This window comes from Oncorhynchus mykiss, chromosome 20, assembly GCF_013265735.2.
Source record: "Oncorhynchus mykiss isolate Arlee chromosome 20, USDA_OmykA_1.1, whole genome shotgun sequence".
NCBI classification, from domain to species: domain Eukaryota; kingdom Metazoa; phylum Chordata; class Actinopteri; order Salmoniformes; family Salmonidae; genus Oncorhynchus; species Oncorhynchus mykiss.
The window spans coordinates 44,034,406-44,057,446 of NC_048584.1; the positions used below are offsets into that span (position 1 = coordinate 44,034,406).

Genomic DNA, 23,041 nt, shown 5'->3' on the forward strand with positions numbered 1-23,041 from the left:
AAATACAGATCTTTTAAAATAATCAGAGTGACTTTTTCATCGGCCCATCTCCATATAGGGCTGAACAACAGCCTTTATAAAGGGGGATGCCGGTCTGGAGAGAAACAGACCAGGGAGACACAAAGCACAGGACTGTCATCCTACAGGTAAGCACGTAGAGGCCGTCTGCTGAGGAACATAATGATTAAAGGACCTAACAACGATGATTCCCACAGCATCACAAGGCACCAATCAGCAAATACATAGCTGGTCAGGTGATTGATGCTGGTCTTTGTATTTGTCTATTTCATTCTCAGCAGAGATCCTTTCTACCAAACCAAGAGGTCTGACCAACAACAGGTAAGGAACGTAAACTTCTACACTAAGGTTGACTAAGGCACAGGCCTACAAATATATATTTAAAGTCACGGCATGCATTTTCTTTGTTGTAAAATAGATTTTATAGTTTCCTTAATTAACTGTATCTGCAATGAATTGAAGAGCACGTGTTGAGGATTGAAGACAGCAGTCTCTCTAGCTTGAGATCAACTTGATATTCAGGTCAGGTCAGTCTCTCTAGCTTGAGATCAACTTGATATTAAGGTCAGGTCAGTCTCTCTAGCTTGAGATCAACTTGATATTAAGGTCAGGTCAGTCTCTCTAGCTTGAGATCAACTTGATATTAAGGTCAGGTCAGTCTCTCTAACTTGAGATCAACTTGATATTCAGGTCAGGTCAGTCTCTCTAGCTTGAGATCAACTTGATATTCAGGTCAGGTCAGTCTCTCTAGCTTGAGATCAACTTGATATTAAGGTCAGGTCAGTCTCTCTAGCTTGAGATCAACTTGATATTCAAGTCAGGTCAGTCTTTCTAGCTTGAGATCAACTTGATATTAAGGTCAGGTCAGTCTCTCTAGCTTGAGATCAACTTGATATTAAGGTCAGGTCAGTCTCTCTAGCTTGAGATCAACTTGATATTAAGGTCAGGTCGGTCTCTCTAGCTTGAGATCAACTTGATATTAAGGTCAGGTCAGTCTCTCTAGCTTGAGATCAACTTGATATTAAGGTCAGGTCGGTCTCTCTAGCTTGAGATCAACTTGATATTAAGGTCAGGTCAGTCTCTCTAGCTTGAGATCAACTTGATATTAAGATCAGGTCAGTCTCTCTAGCTTGAGATCAACTTGATATTCAGGTCAGGTCAGTCTCTCTAGCTTGAGATCAACTTGATATTAAGGTCAGGTCAGTCTCTCTAGCTTGTAATCAACTTGATATTAAGGTCAGGTCAGTCTCTCTAGCTTGAGATCAACTTGATATTCAGGTCAGGTCAGTCTCTCTAGCTTGAGATCAACTTGATATTCAGGTCAGGTCAGTCTCTCTATCTTGTAATCAACTTGATATTCAGGTCAGGTCAGTATCTCTATCTTGTAATCAACTTGATATTCAGGTCAGGTCAGTCTCTCTAGCTTGAGATCAGCGTGTATTTCAACCAGAACACCAATTGAGAATCCTAGCCAAGAGTAACATTTTATTGAAGCCATACAAATATTATTATGACACGATAATTAAGCATTATAAGACTTGTCATAAGTGACTATGAACTGCCTATAATATGGAAGTATTGTTGCGAACAGCGGGGCAGGGAAACAAACCCGGGGCGCTGGGGAGAAAAGTCAAACACATCGCACTGATAGGGTTAACTCACTTAGGGGGAATTGTAACATGGCTCACCTTAGTGAGGCTCGTTACACATCCCTCTCCAAACAGGAAAGAAGCATCCCAGTGCTTCAACCACTTCTAGCCCCCCTCACACGGCTGTCTGCGCGTTCCCTCATGACCACCAATCCACTTCTAGCCCCCCTCACACGGCTGTCTGCGCGTTCCCTCATGACCACCATTCCACTTCTAACACCAATGTTGACTTACTTGGTGAGAATTGTAACTTGGCTCGTATTAGCAAGATTGATTTATTAGATTGGATGCAGTATTCTATTACAAGAAGCTGGAGTTATTATCAGTCTTGAAAGAACCTATTGTAAATGGTCATATAGAAAGACAACATATATGTTGATTTATGAAACATTATAAGGACATATAACAGTAATGACAATACATTATAACTGTATAACCCATTAACACAAAATAAACCATGTCAGAATCTCATTCAAATGGAATTTGCTTATACAATATTAACTATTACCTAATGATTCTAAGACTGAAGGTCAAATCTCTGGAAAGTAAATAAACTGTCTTCTTTAGCATGTACTCCACATAACCACGTATTCAGTGTGAAACAAAACAAACATAAAACTGCAAATCAATTCAGAATAAATATGATTTTAAAACTATCCTAAAAAAAACAAAAAACTAATTTATTTTACCATCTAAGTTGACTGAGAACACATTCTCATTTACAGCAACGACCTGAGGATTAGTTACAGGGGAGAGGAAGGGGGATGAATGAGCCAATTGTAAACTGGTGATGATTAGGTGGTCATGATGGTCAGATTGAGAATTTAGCCAGGACACCAGGGTTAACACCCCTACTCTTACAATAAGTGCCATGGAATCTTTAGTGACCACTGACGGTCAGGACACCCCGTTTAACATCCCATCTGAAAGACAGCACTCTACACAGGGAAATGTAACCAATCACTGCCCTGGGGCATTGGGAAATTATTTTTTAGACCAGAGGAAAGGGTGCCTCCTACTGGCCCTCCAACACCACTTCCAGCAGCATCTGGTCTCCCATCCAGGGACTGACCAGAACCAACCCTGCTTAGCTTCAGAAGCAAGCCAGCACTGGGATGCAGGGTGGTAATGCTGCTGGCCTTACTACTACTAATGTCAGAATGGGATATCAGAATGGGATATCTTGAATGAAACTGTGGATGGGTGTAGATATCGTCTGTTCCTCCCTGTACAGATTTCAGGATGGGGGACATGGTTATGGAGGAGTTCGGGGCAGCAGCTCCCTTTCTGCGTAAACCAGACAAGGAGAGGATGGAATGCCAGACTAGACCCTTTGACATAAAAAGGGAGTGCTATGTACCTGACCCTGAGGTTGAGTACGTCAAGGGCACAATCACCACCAGAGATGGGGACAAAATCACAGTTAACACGGAGTTCGGGAAGGTGAATGTTTTAATAAAAAGCTTTTAACGTGGCTAGACAACAGGAACAATATGTCGTCTATATAATGATTCATCGTCTTTTTCCTTTACTGATATTAAATAGAATACCGCTGTACTTTGAAAATGAAATGAAAAACAAACTGTGGAAATGTAATTTACTCTCCTTTCAGACTGTTGTCGTGAAGGAGATTGACTGCCACCCCCAGAACCCGCCAAAGTTTGATAAAATTGAGGACATGGCGATGTTCACCTTCTTGCACGAGCCCGCTGTGCTGTTTAACCTCAAAGAGCGTTACGCAGCCTGGATGATCTACGTAAGTAATGACCCGCCTGCTCTCCATTATATCAAAACATGGATTCAAATGAATATAACTTCAATCTGCACCTTTCTCGCGTCTTCCACAGACCTACTCAGGGCTGTTCTGTGTCACTGTCAACCCCTACAAGTGGCTGCCGGTGTACGATCAGTCTGTTGTCAATGCTTACAGAGGCAAGAAGAGGACTGAAGCTCCTCCTCATGTATTCTCCGTCTCTGACAACGCCTACCAGTACATGCTATCAGGTAAAATGCAACTGTTGTTTTCTAAGTACATTTAAAACATCAAACTATTATTTGGTAAAGTGCTATTTACTGATAATTCCTTTTCTTTCAACAGACAGGGAAAACCAGTCTGTCCTCATCACGTAAGTACCTCAACCAAAGGTTTTTTTCAATTATGAGGCTATTTCCAATTAGGAGAAATGTTGAAACATCCACATCTGTATTTCCATTCCCAGTGGAGAATCCGGTGCTGGAAAGACTGTGAACACCAAGAGAGTCATCCAGTACTTCGCCAGCATTGCTGCTGTTGCTGGGAAGAAAAGTGCAGCTGAAGAAAAAAAGGTCAACAGGATGTCCATCCTAAATGAAACACGCTTCCTGGCTGCATGAGCATGTTGAACAAATTCATTGAGCGGCAGGGTAGCCTAGTGGTTAGAGCGTTGGACTAGAAACCGGAAGGTTGCAAGTTCAAACCCCCGAGCTGACAAGGTTCTGCCCCCGAACAAGGCAGTTAACCCACTAGGCCGTCATTGAACACAAGAATTTGTTCTTAACTGATTTGCCTGGTAAAATGAGATATTCATGACAGAAATATAATATGGATGTTCGTTTTGTAGGGGACCCTGGAGGATCAGATCATCCAGGCCAATCCTGCACTGGAGGCGTTTGGTAATGCCAAGACCATCAGGAATGACAACTCCTCCCGATTCGTACGTTTGTCCCTCTGGGAACACGTCTTTATTATCAAATCCTACCACCATATTGTCGGGTGCATATTCACCCATTCATTAATATGTTGGTAAAACCTTACAGGGTAAATTCATCCATTCATTAATATGTTGGTAAAACCTTACAGGGTAAATTCATCCGAATTCATTTTGGAGTCACTGGGAAACTCTCCTCTGCTGACATTGAGACTTGTAAGTAAAAGTTCAATTTGATCAGGTTTGAACAAATCTCTTTTGACAACAGATTCATACAATACACATTCACTTTTTCATGCATATCAGATCTTCTGGAGAAGTCACGTGTCACTTTCCAGCTCAAGGCTGAGAGAGACTACCACATCTTCTACCAGATTCTGTCCCAAAAGAAACCAGAACTGCTAGGTGAGTAATAGACCACTCAATTAGGTACTGAACACTATATCAGTGCCTCTCAATAACAGGTCGACCGATTATGATTTTTCAACGCCGATACCGATTATTGGAGGACCCCCCCCAAAAAAAGCCGATACCGATTAATCGGCCAATTTTTATATATATATATTTGTAATAATGACAATTACAACAATACTGAATGAACACTATTATTTCAACTTAATATAATACATCAATAAAATAAATGTAGTCTAAAATAAATAATGAAACATGATCAATTTGGTTTAAATAATGCAAAAACAAAGTGTTGGAGAAGAAAGTAAAAGTGCAATATGTGCCATGTAAAAAAGCTAACGTTTCAGTTCCTTGCTAAGAACATGAGAACATATGAAAGCTGGTGGTTCCTTTTAACATGGGTCTTTAATTTACCCAGGTAAGAAGTTTTAGGTTGTAGTTATTATAGGAATTATAGGACTATTTCTCTATATACCATTTGTATTTCACATACTTTTGACTATTGGATGTTCTTACAGGCACTATAGTATTGCCAGCCTAATCTCGGGAGTTGATAGGCTTGAAGTCATAAAAGGCGCAATGCTTGTAGCACAGAGCTTCAAGAGCTGCTGGCAAGTGTAAGAAAGTGCTGTTTGAATGAATGCTTACGAGCATGCTGCTGCCTACCACCGCTCAGTCAGACTTCTCTACCACATATCAAATCATAGACTTAATTATAATATAATAACACACAGAAATACGAGCCTTTGGTCAATAATATGGTCGAATCCAGAAACCATCATCTCGAAAACAAGACGTTTATTCTTTCAGTGAAATACAGAACCGTTTCGTATTTTATCTAACGGGTGGCATCCATAAGTCTAAATATTGCTGTTACATTGCACAACCTTCAATGATGTGTCATAATTATGTAAAATTCTGGAAAATTAATTACGGTCTTTGTTAGGAAGAAATGGTCTTCACACAGTTCGCAACGAGCCAGGCAGCCCAAACTGCTGCATATACCCTGACTCTGTTGCACAGAACTCAAGAGAAGTGACACAATTTCCCTAGTTAAAATAAATTCATGTTAGCAGGCAATATTAACTAAACATGCAGGTTTAAAAATATATACTTATGTATTGATTTTAAGAAAGACGTTGATGTTTATGGTTAGGTACACATAGGTGCAACAACAGTGCTTTTTCGCAAATGCGCTTGTTAAATCATCACCCGTTAAGCAAAGTAGACTGTGATTCGATGATAAATGAACAGGCACCGCTTCAATTATATGCAACGCAGGACAAGCTAGATAAACAAGTAAAATCATCAACCATGTGTAGCTAACTAGTGATTATGTTAAGATTGATAGTTTTTTTATAAGATAAGTTTAATGCTAGCTAGCACCTTGCCTTGGCTCCTTGCTGCACTCGTGTAACAGGTAGTCAGCCTGCCACGCAATCTCCTCGTGGAGTGCAATGTAATCGGCCATAATCGGTGTCCAAAAATGCAGATTACCGATTGTCGTGAAAACTTGAAATCGGCCCTAATTAATCGGCCATTCCGATTAATCGGTCGACCTCTACTCTCAACCTCAGGTCTGTGGACCTGCACCAATCCTTGGGATGTTACTGTTGTCAGTAAATTAGCTGCCACAGTTACAAAAAAAAGATTGAGAAACAATGCATAATAAACAGTACCATAAACACATTCAACTGTGCTGTTGAAATCTTTTCAGAGATGCTCCTCATCACCAGCAATCCCTATGACTACGCCTTCATCTCCCAAGGAGAGATTAAAGTAACTTCCATTGATGATTCTGATGAGCTAATGGCTACTGATGTAAGTCAATTTTCATTACAATTTACATGTATCTCTCCTTGCTCATCTGTCCAACTTTCTATCCAATGCAAAAATGTTATTTTATTCTGAACTAGGATGCCTTTAATGTGCTGGGCTTCTCTCAAGAAGAGATTAATGGCATTTACAAGCTGACTGGGGCCATAATGCACTACGGCAACATGAAGTTTAAGAACAAGCAGAGGGAGGAGCAAGCAGAATCTGATGGCACTGAGGGTGAGGAAATAAAACCTCTCACTTTAATATATAGGATCTTTGAAAAATCTAACGGTCAGAATGCCTCCTCCTACAACCATAAAACCTTTCCTTTCCAGATGTTGACAAAGTCGCATATCTGATGTGCCTGAACTCTGCGGACCTAGTCAAGGGGCTGTGTCACCCAAGGGTCAAAGTAGGAAATGAATGGGTCACCAAAGGTCAGAGTGTCGACCAGGTGAGTCTAAAAAAACGTTGTACATTTCCAGAAGCTAATAATTGTGAAACTTCTGTATAGAGTTGCTAATATTTTAATTAGTGATTCCCCCATTGAGCAGGATGTTAAGTCCAAGACTAGGCCTAATCTGTGTCTGGGAAACTGTCCCTATTTGTTCATGTTGAACCTATGTTTTAGTAATTCATTTTCTCTCTATATTTTATAGGTGTACTACTCTATTGGTGCACTGTCAAAGAAAATTTACGAGAACATGTTCCTCTGGATGGTGATAAGAATCAACCTTACTCTGGACACCAAGAACGCTCGGCAGCATTACATTGGTGTGCTGGACATTGCAGGCTTTGAGATCTTTGATGTGAGTGTTTGATGTAGGCTATATTTCCTAAAAATAACCAATCATGGGCCTCCCAAGTGGCGCAGCGGTCACTACAGACACGGGTTCGAACCCAGGCTGTGTCACAACTGTCCACGATCGGGAGTCCCATAGCGCGGCGCACAATTGGCCCAGTGTTCGTCCGGGTTATGGGAGGGTTTGGCCGGGTGGACTTTACTTGGCTCGTTGCACTTTAGCGACTCCTTGTGTCAGGCCAGGCGCCTGCAGGTTGACTTCTATCGTCATTTGATTAGTGTTTCCTCTGGCACATTGGTGCTTCTGGGTCAAGCAGGCGGGCGGGTGTTAAGGAGAATGGTTTGGAGGGTCATGTTTCGGAGAATGCACGACTCGACCGTCACCTCTCCCAAACCCCCTCGGGGAATTGCAGCGATGAGACAAGATCGTAATTGAATCTCAATTGAATATCACAAAATTGGGGAGAAAATGGGGGTAAAATACAACAACAACAACAAAAATAACACATCATAAAATGATATATCTAAAACATTACAGCTGACAAAATGAAGTAACTGTGAACTTCTATTCCAGTTCAACACCTTTGAGCAGCTGTGCATCAACTTCACTAATGAGAAGCTGCAACAGTTCTTCAACCACCACATGTTCGTGCTGGAGCAGGAAGAGTATAAGAAAGAGGGCATCGTCTGGGAGTTCATTGACTTCGGCATGGACTTGGCTGCCTGCATTGACCTCATTGAAAGGGTTGGTGTTTTCAGTTTTGTAGTAGTTTATATGAAGTGTCCTGAGTTATCTTTGAGATTTCAAACATTTAACGGGAGTACTTTTTAAAATGAGCATTACAAGGGAAATCTTCATAGACAAATGATTCTGATATTTAATCACTATGATTTTCCCTTAGTACTAATTGATTTTCACTCCTTCCACCAGCCCATGGGTATCATGTCCATCCTTGAAGAGGAGTGCATGTTCCCCAAGGCCAGTGATTCTACATTCAAGGCTAAGCTGTATGACACACATCTGGGCAAAAATGCATGTTTCCAGAAGCCCAAGATTGTTAAGGGAAGACCGGAAGCCCATTTCTCCCTGGTTCACTATGCTGGCACTGTTGACTACAACATCGGTAACTGGCTGGTGAAGAACAAGGACCCGCTGAATGAGACTGTGGTCGGACTGTTCCAGAAGTCAAGTCTTAAGTTCTTGTCCAATCTCTTTGCAAGCTATGCTGGTGCAGAAGGAGGTACTATATGTTTATATCTGCAAAGACTACAAACCACTAAAGTAAATAACATTTGGCATGATAGAACAGAGGAGCGACAAGTAGCCTAGCGGTTAGAGTGTTGGGGCAGTTAACGAAAGAGGAGCGACAAGTAGCCTAGCGGTTAGAGTGTTGGGGCAGTTAACGAAAGAGGAGCGACAAGTAGCCTAGCGGTTAGAGTGTTGGGGCAGTTAACGAAAGAGGAGCGACAAGTAGCCTAGCGGTTAGAGTGTTGGGGCAGTTAACAAAAGGTTAAATGTTTGAATACCTGAACCGACATGGAGTAAGGCACTTAAAACTAATTTACTCCGAAACATTTCACTGCACCTATCCGGTGTATGTGACAATAACAACATGTATAATCTAATTGTTCTGTGGTTATCAGGTGAAGACAAAGCGGCTGGAGGAAAGAAGAAGAAAGGCTCTTCCTTCCAGACGGTGTCTGCACTGCACAGGGTAGATCTGACATCAACATTAATCTAGCTTTTCACATAGCACCATATTACATTACATTTGAGATGTCAGTATGTTGTGGATTGGCATGTTAGCACTTAATGCCGTTGTGACTCGTGAGGTACTCTTGAGACTCATTCACTGATGGAGAATTCAACATTTGTCATGCTCACAGGAGAACTTGGGTAAACTCATGACCAACCTGAGGTCTACTCACCCTCACTTTGTGCGTTGCCTCATCCCCAACGAGACCAAGACTCCTGGGGCCATGGAGAATCCTCTGGTCATGCACCAGCTACGTTGTAACGGTGTGCTGGAAGGCATCAGGATCTGCAGAAAGGGCTTCCCCAACAGGATCCTGTACGCTGACTTCAAACAAAGGTATTTAAGAAAATAAGGTTATATATTTTCTTTCTAACAGGAAAGGAGGGCCTTTTGAGTCTCTTTGACAATTTAAGTAGAAATTGTTTTAAGCCTGTTATATTAAATGAAGTGCCCTTTAATATAGTCCACATGGAAAATGTAATAAATCAGATTTGCTAAAGTACAGAATTCCTTAAGCTGTGCATCCTACGCGACCTCTCAGAAGATTTTTAATCCACTTAATAGCAACATTAATCCGAGTTTTCACCATAATTGTAAAACCCTAGTTTGTTGCTTTGATATCTGAAGAGTATAATTTATTTAATGTGATTAGTGATTCATAAAAAAATTTAATAATCATAAATATCCCTAATGTGAAGGTCAACCCTGTTACATGAACCGAACTGAAACTGTTCCTTAAAAATGAGAAGAAACAACATGGACATCCAATAGTGTAAAAGGAGATGAGCTGGTTCTACTCTTTTTGCTCATTTTCTGATGTTTTGTGGTGGAAAACGGAGTGGGTGGAGCACAACATGTCAACACTGTTAGCCATAGATAGACAGGCTAGAAATGTCCATTTCCTTGTGAAGATTGCATTCAATTGCCCTTCCCTGTTGCACACAATAAGCTTCCATTCCCCCCTTACAAGGCGAATTATGGATGATTGAAGATTAAGTCGTCAACCCTATCACTTTATTTAGTAGTACTTATGATAGTCTTTTTTTTTACCTTTTGAGATGGGAAAACATGTTTTTGTTAAGATGAACATGTTTATGAAAGAATGTTAAAATTAAGTGAAATAAAATGTACAGCACCAGTCAAAAGTTTGGACATACCTACTCATTCAAGTTATTTTTATTTTTTTACTATTTTCTACATTGTAGAATAATAGTGAAGACACAAAAACTATGAAATAACACATATGGAATCATGTAGTAACCAAAAATGTGTTAAACAATATATTTTAGATTCTTCAAAGTAGCCACGCTTTGCCTTGATGACAGCTTTGTACACTCTTGGAATTCTCTCAACCAACTTCATGAGGAATGCTTTTCCATTTTCTTGGCTGCTTTTTCTTCACTCTGAGGTCCAACTCATCCCAAACCATGAGATCAGGTGATTGCGGAGGCCTGGACATCTGATGCAGCACTCCATCACTCTCCTTGATCAAATAGCCCTTACACAGTCTGGAGGTGTGTTGGGTCATTGTCCTGTTGAAAGACAAATGATAGTCCCACTAAGCCCAAACCAGATGGGATGGTGTATCACTTCAGAATGCTGTGGTAGCCATGCTGGTTAAGTGTGCCTTGAATTCCAAATAAATCTCTGAGTTTCACCAGCAAAGCACCCCCACACCACCTCCTCCATGCTTCACGGTGGGAACCACACATGCAGAGATCATCCGTTCACCTACTCTGCGTCTCACAAAGACACAGCGGTTGGAACCAAAAATCTCAAATTTGGACTCATCAGACCAAAGGGCAGATTTCCATCTGTCTAATATCCATTGTGTTTCTTGGCCCAAGCAAGTTTCTTCTTATTGGTGTCCTTTAGTAGTGGTTTCTTTGCAGCAATTCGACCATGAAGGCCTGATTCATGCAGTCTCTTCTGAACAGTTGATGTTCAGATGTGTCTGTTACTTGAACTCAGTGAAGCATTTATTTGGGCTGCAATCTGAGGTGCAGTTAACTCTAATGCACGTATCCTCTGCAGCAGAGGTAACTCTGGGTCTTCCTTTCCTGTTGCGGTCCTCATGAGAGCCAGTTAACTCTAATGAACGTATCCTCTGCAGCAGAGGTAACTCTGGGTCTTCCATTCCTGTGGCGGTCCTCATGAGAGCCAGTTTCATCATAGCGCTTGATGGTTTTTGTGACTGCACATGAAGAAACTTTCAAAGTTCTTGAAAGTTTCTAGATTGACTTACCTTCAAGTCTTAAAGTAATGATAGACTGTCGTTTCTCTTTGCTTATTTGAGCTGTTCTTGCCATAATATGGACTTGGTCTTTTACCAAATAGGGCTATCTTCTGTATACCACCCCTACCTTATCACAACACAATTGAATGGTGCAAATACATTTAAATGGAAAGAAATTCCACAAATTAACTTTTAACAAGGCACACATGTTAATTGAAATGCATTCCAGGTGACTGTCTCATGAAGCTGGTTGAGAGAATACCAAGAGTGTGCAAAGCTGTCATCAAGACAAAGGGTGGCTACTTTGAAGAATCTAAAATATATTTTGATTTGTTTAACACTTTTTTTTGGTTACTACCTTATTCCATATGTGTTATTTTATAGTTTTGATGTCTTCACTATTATTCTACAATGTAGAAAATATAAAAAATAAAGAAAAACCCTGGAATGAGTAGGTGTGTCAAACTTTTGACTTGTACTGAATATTGAAGACAATTGTTTGGTGATTTTCATTCAGATACCGCATCCTCAATCCAAATGCTATCCCTGAGGGTCAGTTCATTGACAACGTGAAGGCGGCGGAAAAACTGCTGGGCTCTCTGGACATTGACCACACCCAGTACAGATTAGGACACACGAAGGTACGTTCTCTAAATAGACGGAAGGCAATATGGCCTGTTGGATCGGGAGGGAAAGATAGGACCAACTAAAGGGTCCTAGCAACATATTGCCATTACACCACTATCACCAAAACCAGGCCAAACTGAGCAATACCCATAGAGTTGTACTAGAGAACTGATGCAATGGCCACTTCTATGATAGAATGATCAGCGCCATTGAGGACAATCTATTTTAAAGAGGTCAACTTCCATGAGTGTATTATTGGAAGTTCGTAAATAAACTGAAAAGGTTCATACTAGCACCTACTAAGCTGGAGTGCACAATCTAGAAGTATTAAAGCAACATGGTTGGTGATTTACCGCCACCTGCTGTTACTGAATGCTAAGGAATATAATTAATTGGCTGACCCCTCCTGCTGATCTGAATGGAATTATGTGATCTGTAAAATCATTGATGTGTACTGCATATATACACACCTCTCTCTCTCTCTCTCTCTCTGTCTCTCTGTCTCTCTCTCTATCTCTATCTGTCTCTTTATTAGGTGTTCTTCAAGGCTGGTCTCCTGGGTACCCTTGAGGAGATGAGAGATGACCGTCTCGCTCTCATCATCACCGGCATGCAGGCCCGATCACGTGGTCTACTTGCCAGAATTGAGTTCCAGAAAATTGTTGACCGCAGGTTGGAAAAAACAATGGATATAACTTCTGCAAACAATATGGTGGAGGTGGAAAAGGGTGTATAACAAGCCACTTCTGTTCCATTTCACAGGGACGCCTTGCTTGTGATCCAATGGAACATTCGTGCCTTCATGGGAGTCAAGAATTGGCCCTGGATGAAGATGTTCTTTAAGATCAAACCTCTGCTGGTTTCAGCAGAGACTGAGAAAGAGATGGCCAACATGAAGGAAGAATTCCTGAAGCTTAAAGAGCTTTTTGCTAAAACGGACGCCCGTAGAAAGGAGCTGGAAGAGAAGATGGTCTCCCTTCTCCAAGAGAAGAATGACCTGCAAATGGCAGTCCTGTCTGTGAGTAAAAGACACACATTGCTAAACTACTTTGATTTAACTTTAACGCCACTGGTCCCTTTTGTTGCATTGGCATCCTTTGTAAAAAAGAAAATGGCCTTTCGAGTTCTTAGCGTGACTGAGGCACAATCCCAAACCAGCCTTAACTCCTTTGAAGGTTCATTGTTGCCACACTTGCTGGAAAAACTCAAGAGCGGAGTAGGATAATAATAATAATCAATAAACCCGATCAACTACAGGACACGTTCGTGACTTCCAGAGCGGAGTAGGATATCAATAAACCCGATCAACTACAGGACACGTTTGTGATTTCAATGATGCAATTTAAGGGAAAAAGTACAATAATGAAAATGTATTCTATAAATTCTTTCAAGATATAACAAGATACAAGATTAACCAAATCTAAACCTTAATAACAGTTAAACATTTAATTTTGTTACATGTTTCACACTTTGAAAATAAGACACAAACAAATGCAGGTGTCATATCATTAGGCGAGACTTTCCATTATTTCATATGAAATTGGGCCAAGTCCAAACATATTCCGATGCATGTTGGGATGGCGCTTTGCCATCAAAGTGGCTATCGGAGGGCCCCCTTGATCATTTTCACTCCCTCAGCTTGGTGAATATGGAGGAGACACTTGTGAACGTGCAAATCGAGGGCTTACTACGGGAAGGGACTGGTTTGGGATTCAGAAAGAGAAAAAAACAAGAGAGGGATGAGACATGATTTGATAAATCGATATGTCATACAATTAATTAATACAGAATATTTTACAAACCAACCAAATTTCTGAAATTGGACAGGATTTGATGTATACTTACAATATATTGACACGTTGACAGTCAGAAGACACTCTAGGTGACGCTGAAGAGAGATGTGAGGGGCTGATCAAGAATAAGATCCAGCTTGAGGCCAAAGCCAAAGAGCTGACCGAGAGGCTGGAGGATGAGGAGGAGATGAATTCAGAGCTGACTGCTAAGAAGAGGAAGCTGGAGGATGAGTGCTCAGAACTCAAGAAGGACATTGATGATCTGGAGCTCACTCTGGCTAAAGTGGAGAAGGAGAAGCACGCCACAGAGAACAAGGTCAAAGTTTCTCTTTATTCTTGGGTTGTTAAAACTCCAAAATAATTTGGTCTGGATGATGATAAGTGTAATGACACAAGTGTTTCTTTAGGTTAAAAACCTGACTGAGGAGATGGCAGCTCTGGATGAAATCATTGCCAAGCTGACCAAGGAGAAGAAGGCTCTGCAGGAGGCTCATCAGCAAACGTTGGATGACCTGCAGAGTGAGGAGGACAAAGTCAACACGCTGACCAAGGCCAAAGCCAAACTGGAACAGCAAGTTGATGATGTGAGTATCGAATTAGTATTGATAAAAATTACAACATATTTAGTCATATCCTAACAAAATAGGCTACAGTAAATGGTTTACTCCTAATATTGTTTAATATATCCTTTAATCAGCTTGAAGGCTCTCTGGAGCAAGAGAAGAAGGTGAGGATGGACCTTGAGAGAGCCAAGAGAAAGCTGGAGGGAGATTTGAAGTTGACCCAGGAGAGCCTAATGGACCTGGAGAACGACAAGCAGCAGATGGAGGAGAGGATGAAGAAGTAAGATCACAAATCAATTCAACTGTTTACATACTCATTTTATTTTATAGCAGAAAGGACCACAACTCCCCAAAAAATAAATAAAATATTTAAAATAAAACATTTTTTTTTTACTCATCAGGAAGGACTTTGAGATGAGCCAACTCAGCAGCAAGATTGAGGATGAGCAGGCAATGAGTGCTCAGCTTCAGAAGAAACTGAAGGAGTTACAGGTATTTCAATATTATTGTGGAGAATATACTCTTTCTGTTACACTTGATTATGTTCTGCTTTTACCATAAAAGTTGAATTCCGACCATTTCAGGCCCGCATTGAGGAGCTGGAGGAAGAGCTGGAGGCTGAGAGAGCTGCCCGTGCCAAGGTGGAGAAACAGAGGGCAGACTTGGCCAGAGAGCTGGAAGAGATCAGCGAGAGGCTGGAGGAGGCTGGAGGAGCCACTGCTTCCCAGATTGAGATGAACAAGAAGAGGGAGGCTGAGTTCCAGAAGGTGCGTAGAGACCTTGAAGAGGCTACCCTGCAGCACGAGGCTACAGCTGCCACTCTGAGGAAGAAAAATGCCGACAGTGTAGCTGACCTGGGAGAGCAGATTGACAACCTTCAGAGAGTGAAGCAGAAGCTGGAGAAGGAGAAGAGTGAGCTCAGGCTGGAGCTGGATGACGTGGTCTCCAACATGGAGCAGATTGTCAAGACTAAGGTCAGTGGATTAATCATTATGAAATACAAGCATTTTATGAGATCAGATAGATATCGCAAATGGCACTGCACATGTCCTTAGTTTCAGAGAAATGATCTATGATGGTTTTGCTGCATTATATATATATATATTTTAAACACATTTTCAGACAAACTTGGAGAAAATGTGCCGCACTCTGGAGGACCAGATGAGTGAATACAGGACGAAAGCTGAAGAAGGACAGCGATCCATCAATGATTTCACCATGCAGAAAGCAAAGCTTCAAACTGAGAACGGTACAACAACTTAACATGAACATTCACACAAACCGCTACAATGAATAGCCACATCCACAATAAGAGACTAATTGAAATAATAAAAAAAATCGATGAAAACAGGTGAACTTGCCAGACAACTGGAGGAGAAGGACTCTCTGGTCTCCCAACTGACCAGGGGTAAGCAGTCCAACGTTCAGCAGATTGAAGACCTCAAGAGACAACTGGAGGAGGAAGTCAAGGTATTTATGCAATAAATGTAGAATCTGCTATCCAACTGCTTTCATCCTGCGGCATAACTCCATGTTCTTTTTTTTACATTTATTTTCCAAGGCAAAGAACGCACTCGCCCATGCAGTGCAGTCTGCTCGCCATGACTCAGACCTGCTGAGGGAGCAGTATGAGGAGGAGCAGGAGGCCAAGGCTGAGCTGCAGCGTGGCATGTCCAAGGCCAACGCTGAGGTGGCTCAGTGGAGAACCAAGTATGAAACTGATGCCATCCAGAAGACCGAGGAGCTTGAAGAGGCAAAGTAAGGATGTTTTCTTACTTTCAAGGCTATTCAACCTTGGCTGAATGAGCGATGCACAACAGTATATGATGAAAGATACATGAATTACCTGATATATATATATAGAGAGAGAGAAATAAAGTCAGATGTTCTGAAATGAGCTTCCCATCCATGTCAATCCAGGAAGAAGCTGGCTCAGCGTCTGCAGGATGCAGAGGAGGCTGTGGAAGCTGTTAACGCTAAATGCTCCTCCCTGGAGAAGACTAAACACAGACTCCAGAATGAGATTGAAGATCTCATGGTGGATGTGGAGAGATCCAATGCGGCTGCTGCCGCTCTGGACAAAAAGCAGAGGAACTTCGACAAGGTATTATTATGGGACACTTTTATTACAATACATGATCATTTTTTATTTATTTTTTATTTCACCTTTATTTAACCAGCTAGGCTAGTTGAGAACAAGTTCTCATTTACAACTGCGACCTGGCCAAGATAAATAGATGGGCTGTTTACAGATAGGCTAAGTACAGGTGCAGATAATCATATGCTGTTTATTCAAACCATTTACAATACCTGTGTGATTCTACTAGGTCCTGGCTGAATGGAAGCAGAAGTTTGAGGAGTCTCAGACTGAGCTGGAGAGCTCCCAGAAAGAGGCCAGATCTCTCAGCACTGAGCTCTTCAAACTCAAGAACTCTTATGAGGAGTCTCTGGATCATCTGGAGACCATGAAGAGAGAGAACAAGAACCTACAAGGTCAGAGCATCAGTATTATTGGCATTTCAGCCAATCATTTCAATATTATTACAGAGATTTGTTATCACAAGATACTGATGTACATTTTTCTTTTTCTCCCCCACACAGAGGAAATTTCTGATCTGACTGAGCAACTTGGTGAGGGAGGAAAAAGCATCCATGAGCTGGAGAAGGTCCGTAAACAGCTGGAGCAGGAGAAGGCTGAGATACAGACTGCACTAGAGGAAGCTGAGGTGAGACTGGAAGATATGTACTGGTAGGGATAGACACCATTTACTGAGGCTAAAATACTAGAATATTTGACATACAGTACAATGTGTGTTGTTGTTCCCATAGGGCTCCCTCGAGCACGAGGAGGGCAAGATCCTGAGGGCACAGCTGGAGTACAACCAGGTCAAAGCTGACATTGAGCGCAAACTGGTGGAGAAGGATGAGGAGATGGAGATGAATAAGAGGAACCAGCAGAGAGTGGTGGATACCCTGCAGAGCTCCCTGGAGTCAGAGACTCGCAGCAGGAATGAAGCTCTCAGGCTGAAGAAGAAGATGGAGGGAGATCTCAATGAGATGGAGATCCAGCTTAGCCAGGCTAACAGACAGGCAGGAGAGGCCCAGAAGCAACTTAAGGGTCTTCATGCCCATCTGAAGGTAACACTTCCACAGCATTTAATCCAGAGTTGGGGTCAATTCCAATTTAATTAGAAATTACAATTCAATTCTTGAATTTAGGTTTAATTAAATTCTTGAATTTAGGTTTAATTAAATTTTTGAATTTAGGTTTAATTAAATTCTTGAATTTAGTTTGAATTAAATTCAAATTTCACGGCCAAGTTATGGAATAATAGGACTGTTTGAATTGGAATTGAATTGAAAATCATATTTGTGTAAGAGGGCGGCAGGTAGCCTAGTGGTCAGAGCGTTGGACTAGTAACCGAAAGTTTGCTAAATCAAATCCCTGAGCTGACAAGATACAAATCTGTTGTTCTGCCCCTGAACAAGGCAGTTAACCCACTGTTCCTAGACCAGTTAACCCACTGTTCCCAGGCCATCATTATAAATAAGAATTTGTTCTTAACTGACTTGCCTAGTTAAATAAAGGTAAAACACATATAATTGTTTGGGATAATTGGGAATTACATTCTTGGAATTGAATTATCTCTGATTTTAAAGACTAACCTTGAATTTTAATTGAATTAAATTTACAGATAATTGAATTAGAATTGAATTAGTTGAATTGACCGCAATCCTGATTTAATCTTAAACACAATACCTACTACATTTTTATTATAAAGATGAAGCCAAAAAACAGATCTGGGGTCATTTGGGGGACCTCTTTCTGACAAAACCAAAATTCTCTCCACAGGATTCTCAACTGCAGCTGGATGATGCTCTACGTGGTGGTGATGACCTGAAGGAGAACATTGCCATTGTGGAGAGACGTAATAACCTGATGCAGGCTGAACTGGATGAGCTGAGAGCCATGGTGGAGCAGACTGAGAGAGGCCGCAAACTGGCCGAGCAGGAACTGCTGGATGTTAGTGAGAGAGTTCAGCTGTTGCACTCTCAGGTAAGGCATTGATAGACAACAGTAGATAGCCTTACTAAATATACACAACTTGAAAATGTTGAAGATAATATGAAAGTAATTCTTTTAAACATATGTGTAGAACACCAGCCTGCTGAGCCAGAAGAAGAAGCTAGAGGGCGACACATCCCAGCTTTCGGCTGAAGTGGAAGAGGCTGTGCAGGAGTGCAGAAACGCTGAGGAGAAGGCCAAGAAGGCCATTACTGATGCTGCCATGATGGCAGAGGAGCTGAAGAAGGAGCAGGACACCAGTTCTCACCTGGAGCGCATGAAGAAGAACATGGAGCAGACCATCAAGGACCTGCAGCACCGCCTGGATGAAGCTGAACAAATCGCCATGAAGGGAGGCAAGAAGCAGATCCAGAAGCTGGAGGCCAGAGTAAGTGTCTGAGACTAACCTACCTTGTATTCTATAAATAAATAAATATTCATTCATATTTCTAGCTTCAATGTTGAATGTCGTTGTAACGACATGATTGGAAATCAAGTTAACATCCGTTATATTTTACTAGGTGAGGGAGCTAGAGACTGAAGTGGAAAGTGAACAAAGGAGGAGTGGCGATTCTGTGAAAGGAGTCCGTAAATATGAGAGACGCATCAAGGAACTCACCTACCAGGTACATCAAAGTTGCACTATGAACTATGAACTCAGAATAAAAGGAAGCTTAATATATGACCCTTGTTTTCCCCCTTGTTTTCTGGTGCAGACTGAGGAAGACCGTAAAAATTTGAGCCGTCTGCAGGACCTGGTGGACAAACTGCAGCTGAAGGTCAAATCCTTCAAGAGAACAGCAGAGGAGGCTGTAAGTATAAAACCTTTCATCGTCCAACTGATGCATCATTTATGAATTGTTGCGATTGCTAGAGACTAAATCATCCATATTTTTTTTCACAGGAGGAACAAGCCAATTCCAATTTGGGCAAATTCCGCAAGATTCAGCATGAACTGGATGAGGCAGAGGAGAGGGCTGATATTGCTGAGTCTCAGGTCAATAAGATGAGAGCCAAGAGCCGGGATGTCGGCTCCAAGGTCAGTAGTTGCTGTTTCAATCTTCAATTAATTATAATTTCAAATCAAATGTATTTATAAAGCCCTTCGTACATCAGCTGATATCTCAAAGTGCTGTACAGAAACCCAGCCATATGATATCCAATAGCCATAATATCATTTAACATCTGAATAGCTACGTTTATATTAATTCATTTGCGGGCATCCATTGTGTTCTAAAACTATACAAGACAGGATCAACTCTAAACATAATAGCTTACTGCTAATGGTCCCAATGGTTTCATAGGTACATTTCCTGAAGAAAAAAAAAGGCCCCCACTTAACATGAAATATATTTCCACGGTAGTTTTATAAGTACGTACAGTGTAATAACAGTCACAGATTTATACTTTATACCTGTTGCAGTGTCAGACGTTCATTCATTTGATAAACTAATTCAAATTAAAGGACAACTTCAATATTACCTTTGATATGTCAACCTTGTGTCTACCATAGCTTCAAGTCATTCCCTCGGTAGAAAATCTCTAAAGATTATTATGTTATGGGGTAATTTCCCATAGCATTATAATTACTAACAATTATACTAAATGTAATAACCACTACGCAACATTGATATTCATTACATGCTTTGACTTACTGAATTTGGTCTTTAGTAAGAATATGTACCTACACTGCAAATTATGGTAATAACACTGTACCTACACTGCAAATTCCACTGAAACACTGTACCTACCTATGTAGGAATGGTAATAGCACTGTACCTACCTATGTAGCTACTACCATGGTAATACCACTGTACCTACCTATGTAGGAATGGTAATAGCACTGTACCTACCTATGTAGCTACTACCATGGTAATACACAGGATCTAAAGAAACTGGGACCATTTTTAAAAAACATATTTTATGTAATACCTACAGTTTGAGAATCAAATGAATCTACTGTTCATTTTACTTTAATTGTTCATTGGACAATATTGCAACTATAAAATGTATTGTAAACTTTTAATTGATTACATAGCAGATCTAAGGAGAATCAGGACCACTACAGGGTTGGTATCTGTATGGGGACAACATGATGTTCATAGTTTATTCCAAGTGTATACTACTTACCTGTTGAAGCTTATTGTAATTTTAACGTATATGACAAAATAAAGGTTTTCCAGTAGGATTACAATGTTCTCATAACCAATCTATCTTCTCTGTCACAGAAAGGAAAGGATGAGGAGTGAGACCTAGAGTTGTGACCCTGCTCCCAGGTCAGTTGCTTTGGTTATAATCTGCACACTTCCTGTGTTCAGTGGTCACTTACAATGCAGTTACATCGTTTTTGGAGATGTTTATTGTAATAAAGGACAGTAGTTGAAATTAACGCAATAGCCAAATGAATTGAATGTTCATTTAATTATTTAATTTGACATCATTGCACCTTTAAATGTTGATAATAATAATAATACAGTTAATTTGTTAGAAAACACAGTTGGTGTAATGTTAGGACCATTTTATGAACAGTGTTTTAGTGCAGCATAAACACTCATTGGAGTTGCCCCATTGTGTCATTTACATTTCAAGACCCAAAGTATATAATACAAAATGTTTCCAGAATGTAGAGCTAATTTTCACAACCTTCATCTACCTTCTGCCACAGAAAGGACACGATGAAGAGTGAAGCTCTCAGACGGACCGTTCTGAAAATCTCCTGACTGTAGTTTCTCTCTATTCTCCATGTAACATGAGCGGAATAAAGACAATTGAAATTGCATCTCTGTGTGCCAAAGGTTTTTTCATGTCTGGTATAGACATAAAGATTTTGTGTTGATGCTACTAAGAATAGGAATTATGTAAACACTGATTTTAATAGAATATATTGATAACTTACCTCAAATGGTACCAGAGAAAAAGACAAACGTTTAACAGATACATGTATCGCCTACATTATTATAATATTGTAGTAATACAGTGAGCTCCAAAAGTATTGGGACAGTGTATGGTTTATTTGTTTGTTTTGGTTCTGTACTCCAGCACTTTGGATATGAAATGGTACAACGACTATGGGGTTAAAGTGCAGGCCGTCAGCTTTCATTTGAGGGTATTTCTATCCATATCGGGGTTACCGTTTAGAAATTACAGCACTTTTTGTACACAGCTCCCCCATTTTAGGGGAACAAATTCACTTATGTGTATTAAAGTAGAACAAAGTTAAATATTCCACACAATTATATTAATAATTTTAATATGACTGAAATATGACTGAAATATTGAATTTTCACTGTGTGTTTAAAATATGTAACCCACCACCTGGATTCGGTCTTATGAAGCAACATTTGGAAAAAAATTTTTTTTTACATTGGATAAAAGTAGAAACTCAAGAGATACAACATGGTATATCATTCACTACATTTGAGGAACAATGGGGAAAGTAATTCTGCTTTGAAAGTTGATCAACTTGTAAACTCACTTTTGAGAAAATGGCCTTTGAATGTTTTGTTACACCTCCTGGAGAGCTCCTCTGTGTCTACACCCATTCAGCATCGCTCACACCCTCTTAAGCTTTAGCCCGACCCATCTCGTTTCACTCTCGGAGGGCACACTTGACGCTCTGGCCGATGATTTGATTACCTCTGGATAAGATGAAAACAGCCTAACCAGCTCTGCTGGCAACAATTTCATGACACTTTTTTTCCAGATGTTTACTGACACCGGCCATATTCACCGGGTGTTGTACACACGTCACGTAACGGTAGCTAACAAGCCAGGATTTATGGCTGATTTAAGATGAAATCGTCAACCCTATTACGGAAAACTCTGTTACTTTATTTGGCACTTAAAATAGTTTATTATTTTATTTATTTTAAATGAAAATGTGTTTTTGATTAAGTTCAACATGAGCTCGTTATGACAGAATGTTCAAATGAGGTGAAATCAAAAGATTTTCTACACCAGGTTACACATCTTAAAAGGCACTGAATTGGTGTCACGGCCCATGCCATGTCAACAACATGAGTTCCGGTGTCATACTTACAAATATCTTGATGAGTAGTTATTATTTACTTGTTTAAATTAGTTGTTTACACACAGAAATACCACACGTTGTTAATCTTTCACTTAAACGTAGGGGGAGATAATTGTTCATTTTCAGTTAAAAAAAATAAAAAATCAGCTAGCCAATAGGGCGACGACAGACCAGGCTCAACTTGCCCAACTGTTCTGTTGACACTTAATGTCAATCTCTGTGGTAACAAATGGAATACTGATGACAGACAGACAGACAGACAGACAGACAGACAGACAAAGAAAATGAATGAATCCAGGCAGACAGACAGACAGACAGACAGACAGACAGACAGACAGACAAAGAAAATGAATGAATCCAGGCAGACAGACAGACAGACAGACAGACAGACAGACAGACAGACAAAGAAAATGAATGAATCCAGGCAGTCAGACAGACAGACAGACAGACAGACAGACAGACAGACAGACAGACAGACAGGCAGTCAGACAGACAGACAGACAGACAGACAGACAGACAGACAGACAGACAGACAGACAGACAGACAGACAGACAGACAAAGAAAATTAATGAATCCAGGGCAG

At 40.6% G+C, this 23,041-nt stretch overlaps 1 protein-coding gene across 2 annotated transcripts; it reads left to right on the top strand.

The window, feature by feature from the left end:
• Nucleotides 1-82: 82 nt before the first annotated feature.
• LOC110499515 (myosin-7) lies at nucleotides 83-21,206 on the top strand. 2 transcript variants are annotated; one of them, XM_021576648.2, is made up of 40 exons: nucleotides 83-146; nucleotides 297-339; nucleotides 2,902-3,110; nucleotides 3,280-3,423; nucleotides 3,515-3,671; nucleotides 3,766-3,793; nucleotides 3,887-3,992; nucleotides 4,268-4,360; nucleotides 4,507-4,570; nucleotides 4,661-4,759; nucleotides 6,483-6,586; nucleotides 6,682-6,820; nucleotides 6,919-7,037; nucleotides 7,243-7,392; nucleotides 7,960-8,130; nucleotides 8,317-8,626; nucleotides 9,030-9,100; nucleotides 9,273-9,478; nucleotides 11,896-12,019; nucleotides 12,541-12,677; nucleotides 12,768-13,023; nucleotides 13,872-14,114; nucleotides 14,206-14,382; nucleotides 14,496-14,641; nucleotides 14,763-14,853; nucleotides 14,946-15,335; nucleotides 15,484-15,610; nucleotides 15,713-15,831; nucleotides 15,923-16,119; nucleotides 16,282-16,465; nucleotides 16,689-16,854; nucleotides 16,963-17,087; nucleotides 17,191-17,499; nucleotides 18,215-18,418; nucleotides 18,519-18,815; nucleotides 18,949-19,053; nucleotides 19,144-19,239; nucleotides 19,332-19,466; nucleotides 20,656-20,703; nucleotides 21,093-21,206. In XM_021576648.2, exons 3-39 carry the CDS (start codon nucleotides 2,910-2,912, stop codon nucleotides 20,674-20,676), a joined length of 5,811 nt encoding a protein of 1,936 aa, XP_021432323.1. In that variant the 5' UTR covers nucleotides 83-146; nucleotides 297-339; nucleotides 2,902-2,909; the 3' UTR covers nucleotides 20,677-20,703; nucleotides 21,093-21,206. The 2 variants fall into 2 exon arrangements, with proteins under 2 accessions (XP_021432323.1, XP_036812305.1); XM_036956410.1 differs by having other exon boundaries at nucleotides 89-146; nucleotides 300-339.
• Nucleotides 21,207-23,041: the final 1,835 nt, after the last annotated feature.

What these genes read in the sequence shown, in the direction of transcription:
- LOC110499515 (XM_021576648.2), top strand. Translation starts at nt 2,910, where the DNA reads ATGGGGGACATGGTTATGGAGGAGTTCGGGGCAGCAGCTCCCTTTCTG. An exon ending in AAAGAAACCAGAACTGCTAG is followed by an intron (nt 4,760 to 6,482) that starts GTGAGTAATAGA and finishes AAATCTTTTCAG; the next exon opens with AGATGCTCCTCATCACCAGC. An exon ending in ACAGATTAGGACACACGAAG is followed by an intron (nt 12,020 to 12,540) that starts GTACGTTCTCTA and finishes TCTCTTTATTAG; the next exon opens with GTGTTCTTCAAGGCTGGTCT.